We start from the raw sequence: 12,955 nt of genomic DNA, 5'->3' as shown, positions 1-12,955 counted from the left end.
CTCTGAAAGTGCCGCCCACCCCCTCTCGGTTACCGCCTGCCAAAAACGCAAACAGTCGACCTGTCATATTTCACTCATACACGCATAATAGTACGCGTTCACTTAGGTACACGAGCTTAGACTGTATGCTAGGAACGCGCCGCTTTCCTATATTTGATCGCCAGTGTCCGAGGTGTGCCTGCACTTCACCAGTTACGTTAACTCAATAATCAATCGCTTTGAGATTCCTCCTAAATTTCTATGATCTGGTAACCCATCATGGATCTTGAATTTTGTATGTATGTATGTATAAGCTTTATTGTACATTAAGGAAACAAAAGAGACACAGTTACAGAGTCAGTAATATACAATGTAGGCGGACTTATCCCTTAATGGGATCTCTTCCAGTCAACCTTTGAGGAAATGAGTAGAAGCGAATTAACGATGAGTAACCAATTTAAAAATGTACAAACACTAAAAGAATTAAGAATTTTGTATTTATAACGATTCAATTTAGGCTCTGCTTTGTTTTACTTACACCTACTCAATATAGCTACTCAATATAATGTAGCTTTAATATCTCTATACAGACTATAGCTCTTTCCGTCCAAATCCGTCATCGCGTCCACTATCTTAATAAAAATCTCTCATTTCCCGCATCGCATTCCGATAATGTAAACACCGACTTGCACAAAACATCGGGCCGGTTAGTGACGTTCCTACACCGGAATATTCCTTAGCTGGTAATATTCCCTAAGTAGAAATATGTCCAGAAAGCTCATTATATTTTACTCTGTCATGGAGTAAAGTATCTTATTAAAAGTCTCTCATTTCACGCATCGCATTCCGATAATGTAAACACCGACTTGCACAAAACATCGGGCCGGTTAGTGACGTTCCTTCACGGGAATATTCCTTAGCTGGTAATATTCCCGAAGTCGAAATATGTCCAGAAAGCTCATTCTATTTTACTCTGTCATGGAGTAAAGTATCTTATTAAAATTCTTTCATTTCCCGCATCGCATTCCGATAATGTAAACACCGACTTGCACAAAACATCGGGCCGGTTAGTGACGTTCCTTCACGGGAATATTCCTTAGCTGGTAATATTCCCGAAGTCGAAATATGTCCAGAAAGCTCATTCTATTTTACTCTGTCATGGAGTAAAGTATCTTATTAAAATTCTTTCATTTCCCGCATCGCATTCCGATAATGTAAACACCGACTTGCACAAAACATCGGGCCGGTTAGTGACGTTCCTTCACGGGAATATTCCTTAGCTGGTAATATTCCCGAAGTCGAAATATGTCCAGAAAGCTCATTCTATTTTACTCTGTCATGGAGTAAAGTATCTTATTAAAATTCTTTCATTTCCCGCATCGCATTCCGATAATGTAAACACCGACTTGCACAAAACATCGGGCCGGTTAGTGACGTTCCTTCACGGGAATATTCCTTAGCTGGTAATATTCCCGAAGTTGAAATATGTCCAGAAAGCTCATTCTATTTTACTCTGTCATGGAGTAAAGTATCTTATTAAAATTCTTTCATTTCCCGCATCGCATTCCGATAATGTAAACACCGACTTGCACAAAACATCGGGCCGGTTAGTGACGTTCCTTCATAGGAAAATTCCAGTAATATTTCAGTGTCGAATACAGTGGGTACATATCGAAACCATAATTCTTTAAACTTAAGACGATACGGTAGGGGTCAATTCTCCATACAAACGCTCTCGACTATTTCCTCCCTGGTTTTAGAAGATAGAGCAATGATTTTTTCAACACAGATTGTTATTATTTTTATCTGTGTCGGACCGTTTTGATTTTTTTGATATTCTGCTTTTTAAAGACTCTAGAGCCAATCAAAAATTTCCAAAAACGGCCTTTTTCATTGTGGCACAAAAAAGGTGTGATACTCAAGATTGGTAACAATTAACCAAAAAAACTAAACGATCCGACATAGATTATTTCATTGTTATTCAGATTCTCAAATTTCGTTCCGATTGATTAAGTTTTGAAGGAGGAAAGAGTCGAGAACGGAACCTCGATTTTAAAGATTTTTTTGAAATATCTTTTGACTGAGTTGCTCTTAATGGACAATTTGTTTTCGATAAATCTAGTTAATAACACTTGTATATTTAACTAAAATTTCCAAGTTGAAAGGGGGGCTCTTTTCCATTTTAGCATTTTCGCTACCGTATCCTCTTAAGATATACGCACGAAAAGTGCTCACTCTATCATCCTACATCACTCTATCTACCTAGCGTGATTAAATGAGTAACAGGATATTGCAAGGAATATGCCAGGAATATTGGAATATGCAGAGCACCACTACGCGATATCCCGCGATTTTACCGCGAAGGAAGCCGGGATGGGCCGCGTCGAATACAAATCTGTTTCACTGATTGCTGTCTCCTGAAAATGTGGAATAACTTCCTCGAATTATTTACAGTCAATTTATTTCACTAACTGAAGTAAGAAGGATAATGATAAATGAATTATATTTGGTAAAGGCAGTTTTTAATTCTTTTCGATTCTCGATATCTAAAAAAAATTGATCCAGTGATAACCAGAAAAGTGTTTTGTTTCATGTCTTCGTATATAATGGCAACGGCCGTATCATAGTCGTGTCTTTGTCAGTGTCATATCATGCGTCACTTTCGCTCTTACATACTTGTTAGAACGTGACAGACATTGTGATAAATGATAGACAGCCGTCCATCTTAGCGCTGCATCTTGGTATCAATTATTTTTCGCGTTCATTTTCGGAATAAACTTTATGTACGCAATGTCATTTGATATTTGCCAGTCGCTTTTCGGTGAAGGAAAACATCGTGAGCAAACCGGACTGATTCCAATAAGGCCTAGTTTACCCTTCGGGTTGGAAGGTCAGATGGCAGTCGCTTTCGTAAAAACTAGTGCCTACGCCAAATCTTGGGATTAGTTGTCAAAGCGGACACCAGGATCCCATGAGCCGCGGCAAATGCCGGGATAACGCAAGGAGGATGATGATGATGATAAGTAATTTTCTTCTACCTACTCATAGGTATAAGCTGCGTACTAACCTAGCATAACAGCTAATACACTCGGCACGTTAAGCCGTCTACTTGTACTGAATCCGTAACCACCCACTTCACCTTCTAAGGTTTCTTGCACGCAAACATGCGCTGGGTCGATTAACGACAAATCGAGAATGTTGACATAGTTAATAAGTTGGTAAACAATCAAGTGTTACATTTTTACAGTCACACACGGGCAGAACGCAATAAACTAATTGGCCCAAATAAATGTACTTACTCTTGGACATATGCAATTGGTTCTCCATTAATCTCTATGCCATGCGGTGCACTGTTAGTCATAAGCTTGGTCTTTGACATATTCATCTTTAGTCCAATCTCGAGGCTTGCGGTGCTTAGTTCTTCAAGAATTTGTTGCAGCTCGGAAGCTGATGAGGAGAAAAGGACAATGTCGTCAGTGAAATTAAAAGTTAAAAATAAATTTTAATTGTGTACAAAACGCAGGAATTTAGTGTTATAAGTTTTAAATTGCTTCAACTTTTACATGGTTTTAGTCTAGTAATGAATTACATACATAGGTAGATTTTGTGATACGATTATTTCGAACTTCGGTCACAGGCAGAGCGAACAAATATGGTCACGTTCAAAGCGCCACACAAAAAAGTGCAATCGATACGTTCAGATTTTGTTAACAATAGGTTACCTACTTATAAATTATAAATGAACGTAGGTACCTAAATACCTACGCCTAAGGAAAATGGTTTGCCTCAGATCTAAAACACCAACCAACCAAGTTTTAAAGTTATCAGCCGAATGGCATTTCTGCGACGCGAAACGCCACCGAATCGCCGCAGAAATGTAGTCTGGCTCTGTCGCGCCAATACGCAAGAGCGATAGAGATAGATAGCTACGAAAGAATAGATATATTATATTATCGTGAGAGTTTGTGCATTCGGCTACGCACACTGACCTTGCTTAACTCGCCTAGACGATACAGGAGCGCAAATGCTAAAATGGAAATGGGGGCTCCTTTCAATTTAGGAATTTTAGTTAAATATAAGTACTAGTGTTATTAACTAGACTTATCGAAAAAAAAAAATTGTCCATTAAGAACAACACAGTTAAAATATATTGCGAAAAAATCTTTAAAATCGAGGTTCCGATCTCGACTGTTTCCTCCTTCAAAACTTAATCAATCGGAACGAAATTTGAGAATCTGAATAACAATGAAATAGTCTGTGTCGGACCGTTTAGTTTTTTTTGGCTAATTGTTACCAATCTTGAGTATCACACCTTTTTTTGCGCCATAGTGAAAAAAGCCGTTTTTGGAAATTTTTCTTTGGCTCTAGCATCTTTAAAAATTAAAATTAAAAAACTCAAAACGGTCCGACACCGATTAAAATAATAATAATCTGTATTGAAAAATCATTGCTCTATCTTTAAAAACCAGGAAGGAAATAGTCGAGAGCGTTTGTATGGAGAATTGACCCCTACCGTATCGTCTTAACATTTGTTTAAACTTATTACTTTTATTAATTTCCTCTCTCATTATTTCAGGCGTAGTGGAACTGCGTGAAGACATCCCACTAAAAGCTGGAGCTACCAGTGGTGGCAGCTGTGGTACTCCACGTCTCATCGCTGGATGCTTCGCGGCTCTGTCCGCCGCTGTTACCATAGCCCTGCTCACGCAGATATACTATGGAGACTACCAGGTACTGTCCTATTATTATCTATCTACCTTGCTCTTTCTCTCTCTCTCTGATCTCTCTCTCTCTCTATCTTATGAGATAAATATGAAGATATCGCTTTAAAAGCGGGAGCTAACCACCACGTCTCATCGCTGAATGCTTCGCGGCTCTGTCCGCTCACGCAGATATACTATGGATACTACCAGGTAGGCAGGTACCTACTACTTACTACAAGCATTAAGTTCTACATCCAACATAAATCTGTCCACCGTATCACAAAATTATAAGCATGCAGTAAAACGTGAAAATGATTGGGAGTCGATGAAACCCGTGCAACTGAGTTCCCATTTCTGTGAAGTTTACCCTTCTCGGCTTCGGCCTTCTGACATCTGAAACGATACTACCTTATCGTAACTATCTATTGATTTAATATGACTAACATCAAAGCATGACAGATTTTTAACTGCATACAGTGATTTAATGATGACTTCTACAGGTGGTGCCCCACGGTTCCGTGTCAAGCGCAGCAGAAGCCTGTTCCTCAGCAGGCACGGGCGCTCTCAAAGCTGGAGGTCGAGCGATGGATGCTGCTGCAGCAGCGGCATTATGTCTAGCGTTGCTCGCGCCACATCGTACTAGCATTGATGCGTAAGTCAACACATTGCTATTTTTGCTAAGTACAGCAAGCACTAAACAATCTGGTCAGCAGACTTTGCACCCGGCAATGGGGGCGTAGCTTAATAATGACATAATGACAATTGTGAAAATTACCCTTATATATATTAACTACAATGTGGTACCATTTTATTTGGAATGCCACATTTATTATAGATACCCCGCATAATTTTTTGATAACAGCGCCATCTAGAAGTAAGTAGCAGAACCACTAGAACAGCGAGTCATACGCTGTGCTTGACACGACGCTGTCGACGCTACTTGCTCTAAATAGGCTTGGCAACTTCCAACGGTTTGCATAGATGGCGCCACCTTAGTTTGGTCCTGTTTCAATTTGTGATCTATGAGATTTGACTTAACCCCTTAAATGCTAATGTCAAAAATTTGCGACTGAATTAATATTACCTACCTTTGACTTCTTTATTGAAATCCAAACGGTCTATGCTTTTTTAGATACGGGATTATTCATCCAAAGGTCCGGGTTATCTAGCGAAATTTTCTGGAGAAAAATAACGTTTTTAGAAATTTTGGAAACAAAGTAGGTACTTAGAATAAATTTAGTACTTAAAAGAAATAAGCTAAAACGGACCCCTTATAGTTTCGCCATGTCAGGTGTTTTTAAACTTCTTTTGTAAACTTCAGAAATTAAGACCGAAAGTATATAGAATTATGTCCGTGTCCATGTCTTCCGCTGAATTAGTGCGCTTTCACATTATCCGATCCGACATCGGATGTCGAAAGGATTTCAAAGAAAAAAATCAAAGATGTCGGCGTAAATATATGGGATATCGGTCCGACATCCGTTATCGGATCGGATAATGTGAAAACGCACTTAGATTGACTGTTCCAACATTTATCTTCTTATTAATAATAAATCATTAAAATAAATAATTCATTTAATGTTGTAAAGACATTCAATGATGTTCCGTTTAATTATGTATCTAATACGTTTTTCATTTCTATCTAATTATTTAACGAAATTTTTCTTTGTTTGGAATCGCTACTTAACACTTTCGAAACCGGGCTCTACGCGGCGCTACGACATTTTCGCTACATACGGGGAAACCCATGTAATCGGCTACGCTTCTACGAGCGGTGTACCCGACAGTCGGGTTCTTGGTAGCGAAAGTGTTAAATTTTGAGGCAAAATATTCCCGATTGTAATTGTACCCATACAAAATAAAAATGTGCAATCCAGCTTCACATACAGTAACATAATTTGTACTGTATGACATTCAATTTATATTTGTCCGCCGTTCATCATCAAAACAACATTATATACAAGGTCTTTGTCATCAGCAAAACATTAACAAACTATTGCGCAATGCAAAAAGCGCAATTAGCATTACTTTACTTCTCACTACGAGTGTCATATCATTTATCTATCTAGATTACGATAACGATATGATTGCACTTTATATAACCATACCAACGATGTTGAATCTAAAACGTTTAACAGAAAGTTGATAATTACTCGACCTGTTTACTATACATTGTTGCAATGCGTAGGACATGAGTTGATGAGTGCAAAAACAAAAATAACTTGTGATACAAAACACGGAGGTGTGTAATGGATGGAGTTAAGAGGCAACAGCGAACATGATTCTTGAAAGGATTTTTTTAGGATCTTTTGTGAAAAATTGTGTTAAGGACAACTCAGTTTGTCGAAGAATCTTTAAAATTGAGGTACCTACCGCTCTCGACTGTTTCCTCAAATTTAGGTTTAAAAATCTTTATTTCTCAGAAGAATTACAATTTATTTGTGTGAGAAACATAATCATTTAAAACAAAATACTTATCAACTAAGTTAGCGCGCAAAACAGAAACATTTACATTTTGAACATTTATACGCAACGCTGGAGATAATAATAACTATACACAGATATCAAATCCTCATCCAAAGCTTAAAAACAAACGGAAAGAAATATGAGAATCTAAATAACTGAAATATGTTGGAAAAATCAGCATGCTTTGTAAACCAAAGAAAATGTTAGGTAGCCACATAAACGCACTTAGAACATAATTTAAATGTTTGAATAAAAAGTCAGATGAATGTTCTGGTGCGTTGGGAATGTTCTGGTCATATGGCAACGTTCTCTATTTCGGACTCATAAGTTTTTTTTAGCTAATTTTGAATATCAGACCTTTTTGGGGCATAATCAATTAGGCCGCTTTTGGAAAAATTTTCATGAGCATTAGCGCCTTTAATAAACTTTTTAACAAAAAATAAAACCGCCTTCAAAAATAAGCGCGTTACAAAACAAGGAGAAACTAAAAAGCAAAAAATAATAAACCTTTGAATTCAGATTTCTTATCGTATTGCAATAATCTAAACATCCAAATTATAAACAAATCAATTATTTTTGTAGTCGGTACCAGACCAGTTCGTCGCCTTGCTATTGCCTGTTTGCCCCACCCAACCATACACAGGCTGGTACCGACTCCAAAAATAATTGATTTGTTTATAATTTGGATATTTAGATTATTGCAATACGATAAGAAATCTGAATTCAAAGGTTTATTATTTTTTGCTTTTTAGTTTCTCCTTGTTTTGTAACGCGCTTATTTTTGAAGGCGGTTTTATTTTTTGTTAAAAAGTTTATTTATTTGTTGATTTTTAGTGGTTCCTATTGATATTATATGTATCAGTCCGAATATATGCACACTAGTGAAAGAATTATCCTTTAACTCCTAACCATTGAGGAGTTGACCTGCCATCATCAGCTCAGCCACATAAAATTATTACCATCAGGCGTAAATACTGGTGTACCTTTGAAAAATACACTAAAAACATTACATGTGCCTATAACATTTGAAGAGTTCCCTCGATTTCTCCAGGATCCCATCATCAGACCCCGACTTGGTGCCAATGGGACCATCTCGGGGTTATACCCGTACGATCAAAAAAACAATTTTGAAAATCGGTCTACAATTCTTGGAGATATCGAGTAACATACATACAAAAAAAAAACATTCAGTCGAATTGAGAACCTCCTCCTTTTTTGAAGTCGGTTAAAAATACATACATACATACAACATACATACAATACAATCACGTCTGTGTCCCATAAAGGGGTAGGCAGAGCACATGAAACTACTAAAGCTTCAGTGCCACTCTTGGAAAATAAGGGGTTGAAAGAAAACGAAACTGTGGCATTGCAGTGACAGGTTGCCAGCCTCTCGCCTACGCCACAATCACACCTCGGACACTGGCGATAAAATATATGAAAGAGGCGCGTTCTTATCACACAGTCTAAGCTCGTGTAGGTGAACGCGTACCATGCTTGTATGAGTGACATATGACAGGTCGACTGTTCGCGTTTCTGACAGGCGGTAACTGTGAGGTAACCGAGAGGGGGTGGGCGGCACTTTCAGCGGGGAGCGGGAGTGGCCATACTGTACGATAGTACTCTTTATTATACTGTGCCACAATTTAACCCATAGCCCATAGTCAGCTTCTACGACACCCACGGGAAGAAAGGGGGTGGTGAAATTCTTAACCCGTCAGCACACAGTCACACCTTTAAAAATAATAATAAAAAATACCAAAAAAAGTAAAACAGGCCGACACAGATAAAAATAATAATAACCTGTGTTGAAAACATCATTGCTCTAGCTTCAAATGCCAGGGATGAAATAGTCGAGAGCGTTTGTATCAGGAATACGTAATGGAAGAGTTGTACTCCATACATCAGTAAATGCGAGTTATTTGTATAGGCACAGTTAAGTGACACCTAGCGACAATCACGTGTCAACTAGCGTAAATTATCAGTACTGCTACTTGTCAATAGATGTCGAATGCTCACCAATTTTTAGCTAATATTACAATAGTATTAATCAGTATTCAGTTTTCAATTCCTTCTGCTTGTAATAAAAGTTGTAAACTATTCTAATATTAAATTTTTGGCCGACGAGACAGTGTTGCCACCTAGTATCGAGTAGTGGTACTGATAATTCACGCTATTTGACGCATGATTGACGCGTGATTGTCGCTAGATGTCACTTAACTATGCCTATACAAATAATCCGCATTTACTGATGTATGGAGTTACAACTCTTCCTTTACTTATTCCTCTATGGTTTGTATGGAGAATTTATCCCTCCTGTCGCGTCTTAAACGCGTGATAAAATAAACGTCATTTTTTGTCGCCGCGCGACTAAACGAGACATTGTCATTATCGTGTCGGGTGGACAAGAAAGAGCGTAACTACGCTGACATCAGGATCCGGATACGAATACAGTAGATTAACTACGGTTATTGTTGGTATCTGGAAATTACGTCTTTGCTTTGTGGTCTGTACATGGAGTTTAGGATTCAGTGCTTCAAATCGGAACTATTATAGGATCTTATCTCATCTGACAAAAAACTGCATGGATAGGTTGTAATAACAAAAGAAAAAAGTCGTTTTAACTTGGGAAAAATCTGAATTGCACAAAGTACTTGTGCAGTTTGTACTAATATAATAAAATTATGGAGCCGGTTCGCGGTAAAGCCCTTTATTACCTAACTAGCTTTTACCCGCGGCTTCGCCCGCGTAATAAAAGTATTCATTAAGATTTTCATTTGGATCCTTAGGTTTCTCTGTAGGTATATTTATCTGCGATTATTTCGATTGCACATAATACTTTTGCTTGCAATGATTGTAGAAATATTACACATCGACCACAGCGTAGGTAATTCTATATACGCTGGGGAAACCTTTATAAACATCCCACATAGCCCGTATTTCGACACTATGATCGGTGGGTAAAAAGTACTTTTTTCTATTATCCCTTAAAAAATTTTATATTTTGCTTATACTTATCGCAAACGTAATCTTCAAGCAAGCAAACAACGATCGTCTTAGAGCACATTGATTGTAAGAGACCGCCGACCGATTATCCGTATCCCTCTAACGATACCCATATTATCCGTATCCGTATCCGTATCGCTATCGCTGTCGCTGTCGCTGTCGCTGTCGCTGTCGCTATCGCTATCGCTATCGCTATCCCTATCGCTATCCCTATCCCTATCCCAATCTCTATCCCTATCCCTATCCGTTATCAAGATGTTCAATGATTTCTTATCAAGTGCTAAAATATAAAGTTTCATGGTTTTATCTTTTAAAATTAAGAAATCCCATACAAACTTTCAACCTCTTTTTCAACCCCTTCATCCCTTATTTTCGAAATAAAAAGTATCCTATGTTCTGTCTCAGGGTCTAAAGATTGTCTGTTCCAAATTTCATCAAAATCGGTTGCGTGGTTTAAGCGGGAAAGCGTAACAGACAGACAGACAGACAGAGTTACTTTCGCATTTATAATATTAGTATGGAAGACTGACCGGAAATAATTGTCAAGAGGGCGCTGTTATTGTAATATATGCGGTGACAGTTGAGTAGATTTAGTATGAAGAAAATAGTTCTCATGATATTCCGCAATATGGGGCATAGTCATATATTTCTGCGGACATAGCACACTAGCACAGTATAATAAAGAGTACTATCGTAAAGTATGGCCACACCCGCTTCCCGCTGAAAGTGCCACCCACCCCCTCTCGGTTACCTCACATCAGTTACCATCTGTCAAAAACGCGAACAGTCGACCTGTCATATGTCACTCATACAAGCGTAGTACGCGTTCACCTACACGAGCTTAGACTGTGTGCTAGGAACGCGCCTCTTTCATATATTTGATCGCCAGTGTCCGAGGTGTAACACTAGTGTGAAAAACTTATCGCGTCGTCGGTGCGTCCGCACTTACAAATTAGTGCGAAAAGGACGGCCTAACGTGACAGACTTTATCGCGCTACCATGCTGGCCCACCTGGTCAGGCTTTACTTGTCTAGCGCCTCATCTTGTGCTAACCATGCAGCAACGGACCAAATAGCCAAATACATCAGTATCACGTCAATACTAAATTCATGATAACATTGATAACCATACTATTTAAATTTATTATTCAGATTTGTCGACTAGGACCCTTGGAGCTCCAGTCCAACTCGCACTTGACCGGTCTTTCCATTGTTCTGCTCCTGTACCGCCTAGCTTAGTTTGCATATTTTTCACGTAAATTATTTAAGTTTGGTAATCATTCCTTTTGGAAATCAATGTAGCAGACAGTCGATGAATATATTTGACGACCGGTCTGGCTCAGTCGGTAGTGACCCTGTCTGCTAAGCCGCGGTCCTGGGTTCAAATCCCGGTAAGGGCATTTATTTGTGTGATGAGCACAGATATTTGTTCCTGAGTCATGGATGTTTTCTATGTATGTAAGTATGTATTTATCTATTTAAGTATACATGTAATATGTATATCGTCACTTAGCACCCATAGTACAAGCTTTGCTTAGTTTGGGGCTAAGTTGATCTGTGTAAGGTGTCCCCAATATTTATTTATTTATTTTATTTATATTACAACGCAATAACTCTGTCTTATAAACGATGCGGTTTATTGATACAGTCTATAAATAAAACTGCAATGGCATAGAAAATACTACGAAAACATGTTTACGCTCGACGTTGGATAGCTGCGGAGTAGATGCAATTCAATTCTTATTCTATTCCAAGACTTGTAGATTAAATGAGTGATAATAATATAAATAACAAAAACAAGTTCATACGAAACCGTGCATAGCGGGACGGCCTGATGGGGACCCTAAGGCACTGGTCCCACCGCGAGCTAGTAAGCTATGAGTTATCGGCTATAAAAACGAACAAAAGATGAGCACTCCCGTGCAAATAAAAGAGACACGGTGATTTTAATAGCTCACCGCTGGGCGAGTAACTATGAACATCGCCGTGTTTCTTTTATTTGCACGGGAGTGCTTATCTTTTGTTCGTTTTTATAGCCGATAGCTCATAGCTTACTAGCTCGCGGTGGGACCAGTGCCTAAGACTTGTACAGTCAACCCAAACGAGTTAGGTAGAAGGCAGAACACACGAAACTGCTCAAATTTCTGCCACTCTTGGCCATCAAGGGATTGAAAAAAATGTAAATTATGATATTGCAGTGAGGTGTACAAGTTTCTAATGGGTCGGCAACGCGCATGTGACAGCCCTTGAGTTGCAGGCGTCCATAGGTTACGGTGACCGCTTTCCATCAGGCGGGCCGTATACCTGTTTGCCACCGTCATGTCGTCATCATCATCATAATCATAAAAAAGTTGGTAACCCATGGCCAATTTATTCCGAATAACGTAAATATATATTAAATATATTATATTATATAAGTAAATCTTTTTAACTTTTTAGCAGTTGAACAAAATTATCATTATTTTCCATCCCCTATAATCCCTATACAGTATACATATATAGAAATAGAATAAAAAATTGTTTCACTAGCATTAACATTGTATTGAAAACGATAATAATAACAATAACATTGGCGTAGGGATGTGACGACCTCATCGCCCATTGGTTTTACCAGTGCAATCAGTCAACGCAGGGCAGCTTGTGGCGAGCTGTTGGGGAACAGCGACCCCACGTACCCGAGTGCTCCTGGGGAGTTCTGTTACCCGTAAGGCGGGTGGGTGGGACAGTACTCTCTACCTCTGGCTTGCCTTGGCTGGCCGTCCAGAGTGGAGTCGTTAGGGCTACATGCCCCAGGGGTGGAAA

General features: G+C 38.7%; 1 protein-coding gene across 2 annotated transcripts in view; it reads left to right on the top strand.

The window, feature by feature from the left end:
- Positions 1-12,955, top strand: part of LOC125227085 (glutathione hydrolase 6-like) — a 62,940-nt gene that overhangs the window by 4,892 nt on the left and 45,093 nt on the right. For both annotated transcript variants that reach the window (XM_048131277.1, XM_048131276.1), the window contains 2 exons: positions 4,556-4,710; positions 5,183-5,334. In XM_048131277.1, the coding sequence (XP_047987234.1) occupies positions 5,267-5,334 (68 nt within the window). In that variant the 5' untranslated portion in view covers positions 4,556-4,710; positions 5,183-5,266. The remainder of the gene's footprint in view (positions 1-4,555; positions 4,711-5,182; positions 5,335-12,955) is intronic.

The sequence above is a fragment of the Leguminivora glycinivorella genome, chromosome 6 (assembly GCF_023078275.1).
Source record: "Leguminivora glycinivorella isolate SPB_JAAS2020 chromosome 6, LegGlyc_1.1, whole genome shotgun sequence".
In the NCBI taxonomy this organism is placed as follows: domain Eukaryota; kingdom Metazoa; phylum Arthropoda; class Insecta; order Lepidoptera; family Tortricidae; genus Leguminivora; species Leguminivora glycinivorella.
This window is presented reverse-complemented; position numbering and strand designations above follow the sequence as displayed.